The 18,039-nt window shown below is 45.9% G+C and overlaps 1 protein-coding gene across 3 annotated transcripts in view; it reads right to left on the minus strand.

Annotated features, from left to right (window-relative positions):
* The window catches only part of LOC308485213 (E3 ISG15--protein ligase HERC5-like), a 37,819-nt gene that overhangs the window by 17,121 nt on the left and 2,659 nt on the right, over positions 1-18,039 (minus strand). The window contains exons 2-12 of one of the 3 annotated variants that reach the window (XM_081020730.1): positions 16,656-16,788; positions 16,380-16,456; positions 14,502-14,723; positions 13,352-13,443; positions 11,867-11,997; positions 8,543-8,676; positions 7,194-7,267; positions 5,327-5,430; positions 3,591-3,650; positions 2,611-2,716; positions 1,290-1,473 (exon numbers count right to left, since the gene is read on the minus strand). In XM_081020730.1, the coding sequence (XP_080876856.1) occupies positions 1,290-1,473; positions 2,611-2,716; positions 3,591-3,650; positions 5,327-5,430; positions 7,194-7,267; positions 8,543-8,676; positions 11,867-11,997; positions 13,352-13,443; positions 14,502-14,723; positions 16,380-16,456; positions 16,656-16,788 (1,317 nt within the window). Of the gene's footprint in view, positions 1-1,289; positions 1,474-2,610; positions 2,717-3,590; positions 3,651-5,326; positions 5,431-7,193; positions 7,271-8,542; positions 8,677-11,866; positions 11,998-13,351; positions 13,444-14,501; positions 14,724-16,379; positions 16,457-16,655; positions 16,789-18,039 lie in introns of all 3 variants that reach the window. The other 2 variants (XM_081020731.1, XM_081020729.1) reach the window with 2 other exon arrangements.

Here is an 18,039-nt window from a genome sequence, read left to right on the forward strand (position 1 = left end):
AAAGGCACAGAATTTCCTTCAGACCCCGAAAGACAGAACAGGTGTGCCTTTAGACGATGCCAAACCATGGAAAGCGACAAGTATTGGGCCTCCCCAGACCAATGCATGATGATAACACATTAGTGGTAAGTTTATTCTGCTTTAGCTTGTTCTGAGGTGTTCCCACAATGCTAGCGCATTACTGCTCTCTGGAGAGGTTAAAAGGTAAAGGTAAAGGGACCCGTGACCATTAGGTCCATTGTAACCGACTCTGGGGTTGCAGCGCTCATCTCGCTTTACTGGCCGAGGGAGCCAGCATACAGCTTCTGGGTCACGTGGCCAGCATGACTAACCCGCTTGTGGCGAACCAGAGCAGCACACGGAAACGCCGTTTACCTTCCCGCTGGAGCGGTACCTATTTATCTACTTGCACTTTGACGTGCTTTCGAACTGCTAGGTTGGCAGGAGCAGGGACCGAGCAACGGGAGCTCATCCCATCGCGGGGATTCAAACCACCGACCTTCTGATCGGCAAGTCCTAGGCTCTGTGGTTTAACCCACAACACCACCCGCGTCCCATCTCTGGAGAGGTTACAGAACAGCAAAAGCAGTAGAAAAAATAAACCACTTGTGGTTTGAAAAAGTTAAAGGATTTTAACAGAAAGTTACAGGGTGTGTGCACTGATGGGAAATGAAGCCGCGTGGCCATTCCACAACTTTCACAGGCGCAAACGGTATTGAAAGTAGGCCTGCCTGCGTATGACCTCCCTGACAGCATCACGAATGCACAATACAAAGGGCATCTGGAGGGCATGTAGTTCCACAGGGAGGGAATTCCTCAAACGGGGTGATGCCACAGAGAAGGCCCTGCCTATGCAATAGGCCATGCCCATTGGTGGGGCCACAAGCAAGACCTCCCCAAAAGACCTCAGGGCTCTGGAGAGGTACGTACTGGAGGCTGGTGCCCATTGGGACTGGCAGGGCGAAAGGCAGGGAGCCCAAACAGTAGTTGGAGCCAGAGCCAACTTCTTTTGGTTCTGTCTGCATCCCAGCTGAGTTCTACAAGGGCAATGCTGAATCTTCAGATTGGGCGCTGCTCAGTCCTCAACTTCCAGAAGCCCACTTACTCAAGACCCTTTCAGAATGCGTTTAGAACAGGGATGGAGAACCTGTAGCCTCCAGATGTTGAATTGTAGCCCCAAGCATCCCTGAGCACTGGCCTGGCTGGTGCTGATGGGAGGTGTGGCCCATCAACATGCTCCCCACCTCTGGAATGAAGCGAAGTTACCATACTTAGTGAACCCGCCTCACCAAGCAATTGCTTCTCTTTCTGTGGGCGAAACCATATGGTTTGTGCCAGTTCAAGGAGGAGATGATCTGACTGGCTGTCCTGCCTCCGTAAGAGTATGGGCACAATGAGGAAGACTCTGAGCGCTTCAGGAGAGCCAGGGAAGTCAAGGACAGACTGCAGGAGTATCTTTAGGGCATTTATCACCTTGAAGAGATGAAGGAAGAATATAAAAGTTAAACGCTTACTTTCTTGTAGTAAGTTTAATTCAACAGAACGAAGGAAACAAACTTCATTTTGCTTCAGCATAAACTACCAGAGGTAGACCCAGGAGTCTTTGGTGCACCATTCCAGCTGGATAGCTCAGTTGGTTAGAGTGTGGTGCTGATAATGCCAAGGTTGCAGGTTTGATCCCCGTATAGCAGTGTTCCCCAACCTTGGGCCTCCAGCTGTTTTTGGACTACAACTCCCATCATCCCTCGCTAGCAAGACCAGTGGTCAAGGATGATGGGAATTGTAGTCCAAAAACAGCTGGAGGCCCAACGTTGGGGAACACTGCCGTATAGGACAGCTGCATATTCCTGCATTGCATGGGATCCAACTCTACAAATCTATGGTTCCATGTCATAGTCTTCAGTAACTTTAGCCTGAGAAACAGCAGAACTCAGAAACCAGTAAGGGGATATTTTGCTTTCCCAGGTCATTCTGCAGCCAGCCTGAAAGATGACATTCTTCACCAAAGGGATTTCAAAGGGAGACCTAGAACCCATCAAGAAGTTCAATTCTATTAGTTTAGGGTTGGATTGAGACAATGGTTTCTTGTCCCAATGCAGGTGTATTAACACAGCAAAGCTAGGATGACTCTGCTGGCTGCCACCAACTACTGCTGCTGTGAATTATCACTGTGTGTACCTTCTATAAATGTAAGCTTACACAAAATTGTTGGAGACAGTACTTTTTGTATTTAATGGATATTTGGTCCCAGCTCTTACCATTATTTTTCTCCATGTTGACTATCTCAGTCCTAGACAAGCTTCCCCAACATGGTGCCCTCAAGATGTTGCCTGGTTATAATTCCCATCATCCCAGACCACTGGCCATGCTGGCTGGGCCCATGGGAGTCATATTCTAAAACATCTGGAAGCACCAGGCTGGAGAAGCCTGTCCTAGAACTAAACCAATACAATCCTACATCCCGAAATTGTTGTGAAAACCTTGGTAATAGTGGTTTCCTTGTAACAGTCATATAAGTAGGCTTGTCTGCTCTTACATTATTTCTTTGGAAACTACTGCCTTTGGATAAAAATCAAGAAACACTGTTTGCCTCTGCATTCCATATCTTACCGCTGTGAAGACTTTAGGCTTAGTAGAAATCTTCTCATGGAAAAGTAACACAGCGGACATGTCCACAGCCGCAACCTCCTGAGATGTCCTGAAATGTTTCGCTCTGCTAGAAAGAAACAGGCAGATCACAATCCCTTCCCTTGTTTGTGGAAATCTGCAAACTGCGTAAACTTTCAGCTATATGTGGGTGTGAATATCTGAAAGGGGCTCTAGTTAGCTTTGTGTTTAGCACATTCTCCCTAGTTTATAAATTTGGATGTAGGTGGCTTTAAAAGAGGATTAGACACAATTCATAGAGAGGAGGAATATTGATGGCTACTAGCCATAATTTCTATGTTCAACCTTCACTGTTGAAGGCAGTATGCCTCTGAATGCCAGTTAACCAACATGCTTAAGTCTAATTAATGCATGAAGGGGTTAATGGCATAGAGTAAGCTGTCCTACCAGGCTTAGTTAGGTCACTCCCCCTCTCCTTGGGAAGAAGGTAATCAAACCTATTGTTCCCCTTCAGTCTACCAAAGAAGCTCAGCATGGAAAATCACATGAATCTGACCTTTGGGGAGTTTGTAAGTACACCATTTTAAGCTTGCCAAATGTGTGGTCTTTTTCTATGCTAAGGGAAGAGGGACATTTTGGAACTCACAAGGGCATCTTTTAAATGTCTAACAGCCAAACTTTATTTGGCTGCATATTTTGCGATTTTTAAATCTCTGCTGGGGTTCTCTCACTAGAGTACTTGCCCCAAACCTGAATCTTGGCATCCAGAAATTTTCCTTTTAGACCTATTTTATTTTTCCTCGCCACCAACAGGAATCACAAGCGGGGAAAGTGTTGTTGCCCTTGGGTCCTGCTTTCAGGTCTCCCACAGGAATCTGGGTAGCCACGGTGAGAACGAAATGCTAGACTAGATGGACCACTGGCCTCATCCATCAAGCTCTTCTTGTGTCCTTACGACTGGTCCTCAAATGAGTGCCATTTACCTCCTTTCCACAAAGCTTCCGTTGATGCAAGCTGCTGAGGAGAAGATCAACTTTACATCCCTGTTTGTTGGAAAGGAAGAAAGCGATCTTTCAGACTTTGCTTTGAGAAACTGACTTGCAACAGAGGTACAACTGGACAAAGGACATCTGATTTAAGTTTTAAACTTCCTGATGAGTCCCTCTTTGCAGGACAAGGATTCACCCTCTCTCCCCCAGCTATAGTGATGGGGAGAGAGGTTAGCCACCCTGAGCCCAGCTCTGGCCAGGGAGGGCAGGGTATAAATAAAATAATAATAATAATAATAATAATAATAATAATTATTATTATTATTATTATTATTATTATTATATTTATACCCTGCCCTCCCTGGCCAGAGCTGGGCTCAGGGTGGCTAACACCAGTAAAATTACAGTAAAAACGGAATAGGGGAGAGAAAAAACCAATTTAAGATACAGGTTAAAATGCAATTTAAAATGCAGCCTCATTTTAAAAGTAGCCCATAGATCAAAACCATAAGGGGAGGGAAACATAAGGGTCAGACTGAGTCCAAACCAAAGGCCAGGCGGAACAGCTCTGTCTTGCAGGCCCTGTGGAAAGATGTCAAGTCCCGCAGGGCCCTAGTCTCTTGTGACAGAGCGTTCCACCAAGTCAGGGCCAGTACTAAAAAGGCCCTGTCCCTAGAAGAAGAAGAAGAAGAAGAAGAAGAAGAAGAAGAAGAAGAAGAAGAAGAAGAAGAGTTTGGATTTGATATCCTGCTTCATCACTACCCGAAGGAGTCTCAAAGCGGCTAACATTCTCCTTTCCCTTCCTCCCCCACAACAAACACTCTGTGAGGTGAGTGAGGCTGAGAGACTTCAGAGAAGTGTGACTGGCCCAAGGTCACCCAGCAGCTACATGTGGAGGAGCGGAGACATGAACCCGGTTCCCCAGATTACGAGACTACCGCTCTTAACCACGACACCACACTGGATCTCCAGTAGAGACCAATCTAACCACCTTGCGACCTGGGACCTCCAAAACGTTGTCATTTGTGGACCTTAAGGTCCTCCGCGGGGCATACCAGGAGAAGCGGTCCCGTAGGTACATGGGTCCTAGGCCGCATAGGGCTTTAAAGGTCAAAACCAGCACCTTAAACCTGACCCTATACTCCACAGGGAGCCAGTGCAGTTGCTAAAGCACTGGATGAATGTGATCCCGCAGCAAGGACCCCGTAAGGAGCCTCACCGCGGCATTCTGCACCCGCTGGAGTTTCTGGGTCAGCTTCAAGGGCAGCCCCGCGTAGAGCGAGTTACAATAATCAAGCCTGAAATACAATGCTGAAATTTTCAAAAAGGTGGGAGAGGCGCCACAGCAGCATGAACATGCAGGGAGATTATTTGACAACTGTTACACAACACTTCCCAGGGCATTTCCCATCACTTTCTTTACTGCCCAAAGTCTGTTTGCTTTTTGAGAAAATGGGTTTGTTGTCCACTTTCATTGTGATCAAAGCCCACCCACAAAACAGCAACTGTCTGGAAGTTGCCCCGACAGACTACATCCTTCACCCCAGTGCATTGTGCAACGATGATATAGTGCATAAAACCTGCCTTTTAAATTGGGATTTCTAAGGCTAACCCCACAAAGTTTAAAATGAGACCGGGGCATGCTTCAAACAAATCTTTCAAAAGTTAACGATGGCTAGATTCCTGCACTTGCTGCATAGTGGGGTGTGTGTGTGTGTGTATTTACTTACTGTTTCATAATCTGCCAGCAATTGGGATCTGAATTAGAAACCCACTTATCTGTCTTTTCCTCCTCCACTCTGGCAATCGTTCGGTTTAAATTTGCGTATGACTTCTGTGCGAAATAAGACAAAAAAACATGAAATTCTCTCAGAAGCCTAGTAAGAGGTCTTCTCTGGTGATCTGCCATTGGGCCAGAGTCCCACAGGAAATAGTGGCTGGGTGAATGTGTGAGAGTCTGTGTCTCTTCCTACATGTGGGCAATGCAACCGGGATAATGTAAAAATCATAGCATTAGAACAAAGTGAAAAGCTAGCCTTTAAACTTCACTGTAGAAAGTTAGGGCAGTTGTCCTCCTTTGAGGAAGGACAGTAACTCAGTGACACAGCACGTTTTTGTTTTCTTTTGTTTTTGAATGCAAATGGTTCCTGGTTCAATCGCTAGTGACTCCAGGTAAGGCTGGAAAAGGTTCTTGCCTGATCGACTGTCAGTGGCTCTGTCTGCCGACAATACGGAGTTAGATGGAACAACAGTCTGGCTTTGTAGAAAGGAGCTTCCTACATTCCCTCGAAATTGCTCTTTGGTCGCAGGCAGACCACAGTTTCCCAATACTGGGTATACTATATTCAGTAGCTGGGGAAATGCGATAGTTGCTTCAGATGGAAAATGTGATTCTTCCCTCCAATACTGCATTTGTAGAATTTTTGTATGTAGAATGAGGTTGGATCAAGGCCAAAGACATTCTTGGGTAATGGATGTTACCAAATGTGTGATCAGGGACAAGCAACACAACTTTTATCTCCTCTCCACGCTCACATCAGTGTGTGATAAGTTTATTTCTGTGCCTAGATGTTCCCCCACTGTCTCACATCAACTGTAAAGCAGTAAGTTAGTCTTTAACAACAACAACAACAACAACAACAACAACAACAACAACAACAACAACAACGTTATAGAACCATTGACTGTACAGAATACATTATTATTGCTATAATATATATATATATATATATATATATATATATATATATGAATATTATATTATATTGGGATGTGGGTGGCGCTGTGGGTTAAACCACAGAGCCTAGGGCTTGCCAATCAGAAGGTTGGCAGTTCAAATCCCCATGACAGGGTGAGCTCCCGTTGCTCAGTCCCTGCTCCTGCCAACCTAGCAGTTCAAAAGCACACCAGTGCAAGTAGATAAATAGGTACCACTCCGGCGGGAAGGTAAACGCCATTTCCGTGTGCTGCTCTGGTTCACCAGAAGCGGCTTAGTCATGCTGGCCACATGACCTGGAAGCTGTACGCCGGCTCCCTCGCCCAATAAAGCGAAATGAGCGTGCAACCCCAGAGTTGTCCGCGACTGGACCTAACGGTCAGGGGTCCCTTTATTTTTTATTGCTATTATTAAAATAGGGGCTGTCATATGAAGGACAAGACGTGGTGAGACAGCAGTTTGCCAGTTGTCTGGATAACCAATAAGATGTTTTGGAACCCTGGATACAACTCTGGGTCCAGATGCGAACAGCTGGCAAAGCAGCGTTTCCTACAGAGCCTGGAGTCTTGGACAAATGTTCCCCTTTTCCAATGGCAAGGCTGGCACTGGATGGGATCAAAGCAGAGGAGAGAGACACGCAGCTCTTCAGATGTTGTTGGACCACAACTCCCATCATTCCCTGGTCCCATGCTGAATGGGACTAATGGGAGTTGAGGCCCAACAACATCTGGAGACCCAAAGCTTCCCCATCTCTAGATTAAAGGATGGTTTGTATTTTTTCTGGTAACTACACACAAGCAACCACAACCATAATTCTGGCATTTGCAATTACGCACAACATTCTTTTCTTTTCGGAGGGGAGATCCTCAAATTTTGCTTACCTTTTCCTTTAAAAGAAGTACAATACTTTGGTTCTCTCCAGCGATGATTTTAACCAGCTCCTCTGACGTGTCCTCTACTGTGACAGATCATAAAGAAGACATCCATTCAAGTAGCCATCCATTATTGTTAAGAACTCTTCCATTTGCAACTTGGTATATAGAAGTTTGGCTAGGAAATCTAGCATAGCTCAGTACAGCGAGGAGAGATCTCACACTGTGTCATCTGAATTTAGTTATATAAACCATGAACCACCATAAATAGCTATTTTTAACACATTTTGACAGAAAGGAAAAGCTTGCCCATTAAAACTGACAATTATAGATGCACGTCAAAGAGATGGAGGAGCTTCCAGGTGGCTGTTTATTGTGGGATCAGTGCTCTGTATGCATGCAAGTTTCTTGCGGCATCTGTACAACATCATGGGCATATATTTAGCCACTAGGGACTCAGCTATACAGCTGCAAATAAAACGTCTTAAATGTGTTGTAAAGTGCAGTATACAAATGTGACGCTAGATGGCGACAGTGAGCTATGGCAAATTCAATGTATTTTTCAAAACCTTTTTTTAAAAAAGCATCTTCACAGCGTTTTTTAACATGTGCGTAGATTCCTCTTACGCGAACAAGCCGGCAAAACTATAGGTGTGGCAAAATTAGAAGGGTAGTAAAATTCAAAAGCTACCATTAAAATTTTGCCCTGAGGGCCACTCCCTGCTTCCTGCTCCAGTAGGGTATTATCCTGCTACTGTTAGGTGCAACTGGCCCATTTACCCCTTCCCCATAGTCACCCCAATGGCTCTGCACTTTGTTACCATCAGGGAAAGAGAAAATGAAGAGGGACTTCTCCCTGTGCTCAGAGGATGATGAGTAGCAGTAGCCACTGTTTTTATTGTAATTTACAGATGGTTCTGGGATGCGGGTGACACTGTGGGTTAAACCACAAAGCCTAGGACTTGCCGATCAGAAGGTCGGCGGTTCGAATCCCCACGACAGGGTGAGCTCCTGTTGCTCAGTCCCTGCTCCTGCCAACCTAGCAGTTCAAAAGCACATCAAAGTGCAAGTAGATAAATAGGTACCACTCCGGCGGGAAGGTAAACTGTGTTTCCATGCGCTGCTCTGGTTCGCCAGAAGCGGCTTAGTCATGCTGGCCACATGACCCGGAAGCTGTACGCCGGCTCCCTTGGCCAGTAAAGCGAGATGAGCGCCGCAACCCCCGAGTCGGCCACGACTGGACCTAATGGTCAGGGGTCCCTTTACCTTTACCTTACAGATGGTTCTTAAATTTGGAATTTCCTTAATTTGCACAAGGACACAAAGTTCTGCTTAAGGAAACAATAAGCATGATTTACCCCTGTTGAATTCTCTGCCAATAGGAAGAGGTATCAGTCGGTCACATTTCCCTTCCTGTCCAAGCTGCCCTTCTGCTCCAGATCCAAATGAGTAGATTTCCCCCAGGTCCGCGATGTAGACAAGAGTATGCCACCTGTTCACAGAATTAAAGTTGAGTATGTTATGTACTGAAGTTCTCACCCTGGGCCAGCAGGGGGATACTGTAGATAGTTTTCACTCCGGTCCACATATGCAAATAAGGGATTGAAAGTGACGTTCAGTGATTGGAAAGTTACAGAAAATGGTTACTGTTGTGTTCTAGTGGAGCTCTATATAAGCAGGCTGGCTGAACCCTTCAGTTCAGTTCTGTTCTGGCCTGTGAATAAACAAGAGCTGTTTGAAGAATCGCTGTGTCGTCTGATATGTTCACCGACAACTTAACAGATTATGTGCAGAAGTGCCACTGACTCAAGTTGAACCCAGCGGTTGCTTTTAATTTTCCCACTACCTTTGCTTTGGGGGCAGTCATTTTTTATTGGTAGCAATTCCTGATTAGGGGACAAACACTGCATACTGCCCCACACATGGAGCTGAGCTTCCCCCACCCTGAATTAATGCCTCATGTTCCTCCACCACTCCTCAATAACCACCCAGCTATTTCAAAAACTCCACACAGGAATCTCGTTTTTAAAATTTGCCAAACACAAATTGGTATCTGTAGGGGTGCTCTGCAGTTTGGGTGAGACTTTGAGGCAGCTCCACCTCTCTTTCAAATCAGAACCAGTGAAGGTGGTGAAGGTCCTGTGTGAGTGTCTAGAGGTGGTTGGAGGATGGATGGCAGCTAACAGATTGAGGTTGAATCCTGACAAGACAGAAGTCCTGTTTTTGGGGGACAGGAGGTGGGCAGGTGTGGAGGACTCCCTGGTCCTGAATGGGGTAACTGTGCCCCTGAAGGACCAGGTGCGCAGCCTGGGAGTCATTCTGGACTCACAGCTGTCCATGGAGGTGCAGGTCAATTCTGTGTCCAGGGCAGCTGTTTATCAGCTCCATCTGGTACGCAGGCTGAGACCCTACCTGCCCGCAGACTGTCTCGCCAAAGTGGTGCATGCTCTAGTTATCTCTCACTTGGACTACTGCAATGCGCTCTATGTGGGGCTACCTTTGAAGGTTACCTGGAAACTACAACTAATCCAGAATGTGGCAGCTAGACTGGTGACTGGGAGCAGCTGCCAAGACCACATAACACCAGTCTTGAAAGACCTACATTGGCTCCCAGTACGTTTCCGAGCACAATTCAAAGTGTTGGTTCTGACCTTTAAAGCCCTAAACGGCCTCTGTCCAGTATATCTAAAGGAGCTTCTCCACCCCCATCATTCTACCCGGACACTGAGATCCAGCGCCGAGGGCCTTCTGGCGGTTCCCTCGCTGCGAGAAGCCAAGTTACAGGGAACCAGGCAGAGGGCCTTCTCAGAAGTGGCACCTGCCCTGTGGAATGCCCTCCCACCAGATGTCAAAGAGAAAAACAACAACCAGACTTTTAGAAGACATCTGAAGGCAGGCCTGTTTAGGGAAGCTTGTAATGTTTGATGCATTACTTTCTTTTAATATTTTGTTGGAAGCTGCCCAGAGTGGCTGGGGAAGCCCAGCCAAATGGGCAGGGTATAAATTATTATTATTATTATTATTATTATTATTATTATTATTAGAAAGTCAAGCAAGCTGAAGGCCAGTGGTGTGGTGGTACAGAGAGAAACTCTGACCTCAGCAACACATTGTCCAGACCAGGGCTGGATTTAGGTTTGATGAGGCCCTAAGCTACTGAAGGTAATGGGGCCCTTTATATGTCCAGCTGTCCGTTGTCAACAACAAATTGTCGCTGTTTTTTGTGTTGAATATATGCTATATGCTAATTTTTGGTATCTAAAGTCATTAGCACATTACAAAATATGTATTTTATCAAAGTAATGGTTGAACTGAAATACAATAAAGAAGAATATTAATAGTGAAAGTAAAATATTTAACATAATTATAATATTTATCTATAGTATTATAGTAGCAAGTGGAGGTAATAGGGAACTGTACTAGTAAATAATTATATAGGCCTACTAAATAATAAAGATGAATATTTTTTTCCTAAAGTAATATTATAATGAGATCAAAATAAATAAATTATGTATTACGTGAAATCAATCAGTAGGCATAAGACTCATACCCTTAGTCTATGCTGCCTGATCATCAGTCTACAAGCACTCTTTAATATTAGATAACAGGTACAACAGCTTGACCTACATTCAACTGTGCTGCACTGCAGTCTGCAGCTGCATGCTTCATGTTGCCATGCAACCAGTCCATGCAGAATGAAGGCACCCTATATAGAGAAATGAGCAAAGTAGTGATATTTTAGGGAGCAGGCAGGGCCCATTACTTACATCCTAGGAACCTACACAACACAAAACACTGTTGCTGTATGTAGGTTTTATTTTATTTGTTTTTTTATCTTATATTTTGGAAAATGTACATCCAGGGTTTTTTTCCTTTAATTTTTTTGGGGCCCCCTAAGAGAGCGGGGCCCTAAGCTATAGCTTGTTTAGCTTATACGTAAATTCAGCAGTGAACCAGACTAGGGCTGTGTGGACACTCCTGTTTCCTCTGCATCCAGTGTGCTCCCACCACTGGTTTGAGAAGTGATATACATATGATGTTCGCCACAATTCATATCTACTCTTTAGGTAGTTTTTAAAAAATGAAATACTGTGTTTTGATGCATTTCTAACCCAAACTAGCTTCAGTCTGAATTGAGAAAAATAACGTCCTAGCTGCATTTTAAGCCAGCGACATATCACAGCCTGACAGATTTATATCAGTCAGTGGCATCAGATAGGCTCTCTGGTGCCACCTGATTTCCTAGGCCAGAAGGATTATAGGCTGTGAATACCCCACCTGGAATTGCCCAGAATTTATTCCTCTGGTTGTGGACCCAGTACGCAGGGAATCGGTGCTTGTAGATCCCTAGGGATCCTGGGGTATGTCTTTTTAGAAACTGGCATACTTGTCATTCATATTATTTATTGTTACGTTTATATCCTATGTTTCCAGAAAGGAGCTCAAAGGTGGCATACATAGTTCTCTGTGCTTCCCTTTTTCTCCCTCTTCATCACAACAACCCTGAGAGGTAGGTTGGGCTGAAAGAAGGTGGTTGGCCTGGGTTCACCCAGTGATCTTCATGATGGACTAGGAATTCGAACTCGGGTCTCCCGGGTAAGACACTTTACGACATTGGAAGGCAGAGAAGCCTTTGCCTGACCGCAGCTGATAGAACAGTATCTCCATAAAACGTGCCATACCTTCCACAGGCCACCTGAGACACCCGAGCACCAAACAGCTCAGCTACAAGTCGTGGTAACAGCTCGTTGCGCCTAGAGTTGTGGCCAAGCTGTCCACAGCTGCCATCTCCAAAGGTGCAGACTAATCCATCCTTGGTGGGAGAGGGGGGGGGGAGAGAGAGAGAGAGAGAGAGAAGTGAGATGCATCAGCATAAACAGTTGGATAATGAAGAAGAAGAGTTTGGATTTGATATCCCGCTTTATCACTACCCTGGGACGCGGGTGGCGCTGTGGGTTAAACCACAGAGCCTAGGACTTGCCGATCAGAAGGTCGGCGGTTCGAATCCCCGCAACAGGGTGAGCTCCCGTTGCTCGGTCCCTGCTCCTGCCAACATAGCAGTTTTAAAGCACCTCAAAGTGCAAGTAGATAAATAGGTACTGTTCCGGTGGGAAGGTAAACGGCGTTTCCGTGTGCTGCTCTGGTTCGCCAGAAGCGGCTTAGTCATGCTGGCCACATGACCCGGAAGCTGTACGCCGGCTCCCTCGGCCAATAAAGCGAGATGAGCGCCGCAACCCCAGAGTCGGTCACAACTGGACCTAATGGTCAGGGGTCCCTTTACCCTTTACTTATCACTACCTGAAGGAGTCTCAAAGCGGCTAACATTCTCCTTTCCCTTCCTCCCCCACAACAAACACTCTGTGAGGTGAGTGAGGCTGAGAGACTTCAGAGAAGTGTGACTACCCCAAGGTCACCCAGCAGCTGCATGTGGAGGAGTGGGGACGCAAACCCAGTTCACCAGATTACGAGTCTACCGCTCTTAACCACTACACCACTCCTGGTGTAGTCCAGTTGCTGTGTTAGCAGCACTAGGGCACAAGTCTGGGCAATGTCTATGGAGGTCCTGGGCTGCCCAGATGACAGGTTGATGTGGTCCAAAGGAAAGCACAGCAATATGTTTGGCACTAGCTTGGCTGCAGGAGTTGCCACAAGGAGATGTGCAAGGCACCATCCAACTATCTTAGGGACTCCAATCCAGATTTGTGTAAGGTTTATTCCTTAGCCATTTCTTCTCCCGAAGATGTGCCACAAACATCTTCTATTTTTTTTATTTTTTATTTTGTAAGGTAACCTCTCCGAGATGAATCAGAGAGCGAGTGTAAAGGAGATAGCAAAACTAAACTGAGGTCCACCTCCGAGGGCCTTCTGGCGGTTCCCTCGCTGTGAGAAGCCAAGTTACAGGGGACCAGGCAGAGGGCCTTCTTGGTAGTGGCGCCCGCCCTGTGGAACGCCCTCCCACCAGATGTCAAAGAGAAAAATAACTACCAGACTTTTAGAAGACATCTAAAGGCAGCCCTGTTTAGGGAAGCTTTTAATGTTTAATAGGTTATTGTATTTTAGTGTTTTGTTGGAAGTCGTAGGGGGACCCAGCCAGATGGGCGGGGTATAAATAATAAATTATTATTATATTATTATTATTAAATTAAAACAACCGCAACTAGGCAAACCTTCGAGAGAACGGCGGTATGCTCCCCGCCACACGAAACAAACACTGTCTTCTCGTGCTCTAAGGCCTTCACGATTGTAGGGGAGCATCTGTCTGAAATAGGAACGAAAAGTGAAATGGAACCAGTTTGAGAGGGCATAAAGAGATCCTTTCAAAGAGGGCTGGAGAACCTCAGGTTCCTCAGGCCTCTCTTGTCCAGCCCTTGGGATGTTCCTCAGACCACACCTGCTTCTCTTCAGGCCACCCCTTCGCTCACGTCTGGTAGCTTGGACTCTACTCCCTCAGATGCTTTTGCTTGGTGGGAATGTGGCCTTGGACTGTGATAATGCAGTCTGAGTGAATGTGGGATGGAACGGTCTGTGTGGGTCTGTGTGTAGAAACCTCTTGACTTTTGCATGCATGGAATGTGGCCGACTGCACAAATGTTAAGTCCTGTACATTGCTCTACCCACCTACCACTGGCAAGCGGCCCCCAGGAGGTTCCCAAAATGAAATGTGGCCCTTGAGCTGAAAAAACTCCCCTCCCTGCTTTTAGAGAAAAATGTTTCATTACTTTGTATTCATAAAGATGTTTTTAAACATTGCAAGCTGTCTTGGGAAAGTGAGATACGAATACATTAAACAAATAAATAGCTATATGCATATACAGTTGTAGCTTGGTTTTCAAACAGCTTAGCTCTTGAATGTTTTCGCTCCCAAATGCCGCAAACCTGGAAGTGACTTTTCCGGTTTGCAAACTATTTTTTTAGCCGAACATCCATGGAGCTTCTTGCAGCTAATCAGACAACAAAGAGGGAGCCAGTCGAGCTTCTCAGAGGAGAGAATTCCACAATCTGGGAGCAGCCACAGTGATGTCTCCTTCTTGTGTCACCACCAATCGGGCTTCTGATGTTGATGGGACCGGGAGAAGGGGCTCACCCAAAGATCTTAACATCCAGGTAGGTTTGTAGCAGTGTTTCTCAAACTTGGGTCCCCAGCTGTTGTTGGACTACAACTCCCATTATCCCTGACCACTGGGATGATGGGAATTGTAATCCAACAACAGCTGGGGAGCCCAAGTTTGAGAAACACTGGTAGGGTCTTCCAGGTAACCTGGGCCCTAGCCATAAATATTCCTCAGATTCCACCACATGGATAGCACTTTTCCTTACCTTCTGTGTCTCCAACGCCCAGCTGTCCAAAAGCATTCTTTCCCCAAGAATAGACAGTTCCAAACACAGAGAGGGCCACGCTGTGAGCAGATCCAGCTGCAATCTTGGCCAAAGGGATGCCTTCGAGCTCCCACACAAGTCGTGGTTCCTTAACAGCGTTGATCTCCCTTCTCGCTGCAACCTGGCCGTAGTCGTTCTGACCCCAGGCAAAGAGCTCTCCTCCTTAACCCAACATACAAAAGGAAGTACAACAGATGTATTTGCCGTTATATATATAATGGGACAATTGGGGCGGGGAGGTGGAGGAGCACCATTTGTCCTGGGCCTCAGGCTCAAAGGGGCATCAATTTTTTGGCATTCAGTAAGCTTTGCAATGTGCTTGTATGAGCACCAGGGCAAAACGCTCTCACCTTAGAGTTGCATAGTAATGCATTTGCGCAGAATGAGACTGGAAAAATCATTAATCATTTGACACACACTCACTCTTTGGTTTTTTGGGTCATCATTTTCAGTTTTTACTATTGCTAGGGGCTCAAAAGCTAGAAGTGGTCTGAGCCACTCTAGATCTCTGAGATGGCATATACAGAGCTTTTTTTTTCTTCTAAAAAAACATTTAGGGGTACTCTCATTTTCTTACTCGTATTGAAATACTGCCCCTTAATGAGGCCAAACTTAGATTCACAAAATGTTTAGGGGTATGTATACCCCTGCGCCCCCCCCCCAGAAAAAAACACTGGGCATATATACACCCACTAAACCCTACCTAGTGACTAAGGTCCACACCAGTTGATCTCAGGGTCAAATTGCACATCATTTTAGTTATGGATCTATGCCTTTAAATGCTGGGTGGCGGCGGCAGGGAGAATTCACGCACATTGTCAGTATGGACCCCAGGATGGGAGAGTTTCACGAGGCTTTAACCCTTTAACATACCCACCCTCTGTGGTCCTGATCCAGATCGGGGGCTCTGTACCTGCAATTTGTGTGGGGTAGGGAAACCATAGCTTCCCCCCCCCCCCACAGCCAGAACTCAGTTCCAGCACCTCTCAGATGGGTGCCATTATAAGAGAACGTTGGAGATGTTCATGGTGAGTTCCAGCACCTCTTTTTCTAGAAAAATAAAAGGGGGGGGAGTTTTTTCCCCTATGGAAATTTTAGGGGCTGGGCCCTCAATCCAAATCAGAAGAAGCCTAGGAGGGAGAGGGACAATGGGTTAATGACCCACTGACTTTACACTTTCTTACCAATCCGAATAGGACCCCTGCACTTATATGTGCTAATGTAATATCTGGTTTGGCCCTGGGTATGGGGCAGAGAGGAACAGAGGAACAGCTAGTTGCTAGGGGGAGATACAAGCCCACCCACTTGCCCCCTCCTATGTCTATCTCACCCCTTCCTCCAAGGAGCTCTGGGAAATATGTTTTCCCCCCAAGGTAGGTGAAACTGAGAGGTCACGATGTGCCCCCACTACACAAGAATTTTATTGAAACTGTGTACCATTCAGAACGCAGCTCACAAAGAATAGTTGGGATTAATGATTTCCCACATCAAAATCTCCAGCAACCCTTTGGCCTGATCAGGGTATGATTTGTTGATGTCTGGGCTCCTGGAACACAAGAACAGCCTGCAGGATCAGGCCCATCTGGTCCAGCATCCTTTTCTCACAGTGGCCAATCAGATGCCTGTGCTTCCTGCGCTTGCAACTGATTTTCGTCTTTAGCCACATCCCTCGTCTTTTTCAAGGATTTAATTTCTTTTAGCTGATGGCTTTGCAAAAGTTGATGTGAGCTACCTGGGGTACGTCAGCTGGAACGGAAAGGCAGGGTATATATGTTCAAAAAAAACACCCAAGGGAGCTGTGTGAGAATTGTTCAATACCTTTTGATAATGCCAGGGAATGATGGTCGCCACATGCGATTTGGACGATGCGTTTGTCTCCCAATTCTTTCAATAACCTGTTTTCAAAAAGCAAGTAGAAACAGTGCCAATCAAATAATGACATTTCTCATGTATAATCCAAGCAAGTATTTCAGGTGTAAACATGCGTTATTGAGATGTGTGGATCACAAAGGAATTATTATTATTTTTCAATATAATTCTGCTGCTTTAAAAAAAAACAACAACACCCCAGTCAGTCAAGATCAGGTTTCCTACCTGGGCTTTGAATGAACACCTCTGGATGCAATACTGTGCTCAGAAAGTTTTCCTTCTGATGAGAGAATGAGCAGGTGAGATGCTTCGCCGTCTAGCAAATCTACCTTGGCTCCCTTGGTTAACTTGATACGCTCTGGAAGATCGAACAAGATAAGCACAGAAATTGTTTTTATGCATAATCACACTTAAAGGAGCGCCAGTGGTGGCTGGTGTTCAGCAGGACTGACAATGTGGAAACATAAGAACATAAGAAGGGCAACTGGCCTGTCCAGCATCCTTTACTCACAGTGACCTCCCAGATGCCTCTGGGAAACCCTCAAGTAGAACGCTCCTCCCTTCCTGCAGTTTCCAGGAACATGATATTCAGAAGAAGTACTGCCTCCAATTGTGGAGTCAGAGTATAGCCATCCTGGCTAGTAGTCATGGGCAGCCCTTGTTAGAATTCCTGCTCCGTGATTGCAGTCATGGGATTGTTGTCTATCACATGACAGTATATATGTTGACTCCACAAAGTGGGAAGTGACGGATGTTTGTGTTACTGTGTTCCGTGAAGTGGGACTATTGTCCTTTGTTCTTTTTCTCTTTGCTGTCTGATGCTAGAGAGAGAGGGAGCCATGTTGCAGTGCTCCGTGTGTGTCTATATGTAAATAAAGTAGATTAGCCAAAATGCTAAGTTGCTGAGGTCTGTCACGCAAGCTGCGAAGACTCTGCGGATCCCTAAGTCTGCCGATGTCTGTTGGCATCGGTCGCTCTGATGTTCGGGCTGAAGAAAGCTTTTGAAGCTTCCGAACGATCGACCAGGAGGGAGGGAACATGCCAGTCGGGCATGTGTCTCTGCCAGGGTCCTACTTGAGTGTAGGACAAGCTCCTGACAGCCTTGTCCCCTGTGAATTTGTCCAATCCTCTTTTAAAGCCATCCATGTGGGTGGCCATCCCTGCCTCCTGTGGCAATGAGTTCCATAGTTTAACTGGACGTTCATAGTCTTTGCCATCATTCCACCTTCTAACTATGCAGGGAGTGCTTGCTCAGTTCCACATGGGTAACACTAAGACGAAGGATATGTTCACATTACCACTTGCTCCACATCCAGAAATCTCCCATTGCCATTAGTATTATTATTTTCTGAAACAGCATTCACAAGATGTCACCCTCAGTCCATATTGACCCTGCAGTTCCTTGACAAATACTGCTTGCTGTCTGGTGCTTTCCCCCTCAAAACAAATGGCATAATCTATGCATTAGGTGGGGAAGTATGTACAGTGGGAAGAAGTACCTTTTTAATTTTTTTTTAAAAACCCTTTGGGGAAAAAACTAAGAGGGGACACCCCAGAACTGACTAACATTGAGGTGTGTGCAGAGAAAAAGAACGAGGCGGCTGGAAAC

Source organism: Podarcis pityusensis, assembly GCF_964106645.2.
Source record: "Podarcis pityusensis genome assembly, chromosome: 9".
NCBI lineage: Eukaryota > Metazoa > Chordata > Lepidosauria > Squamata > Lacertidae > Podarcis > Podarcis pityusensis.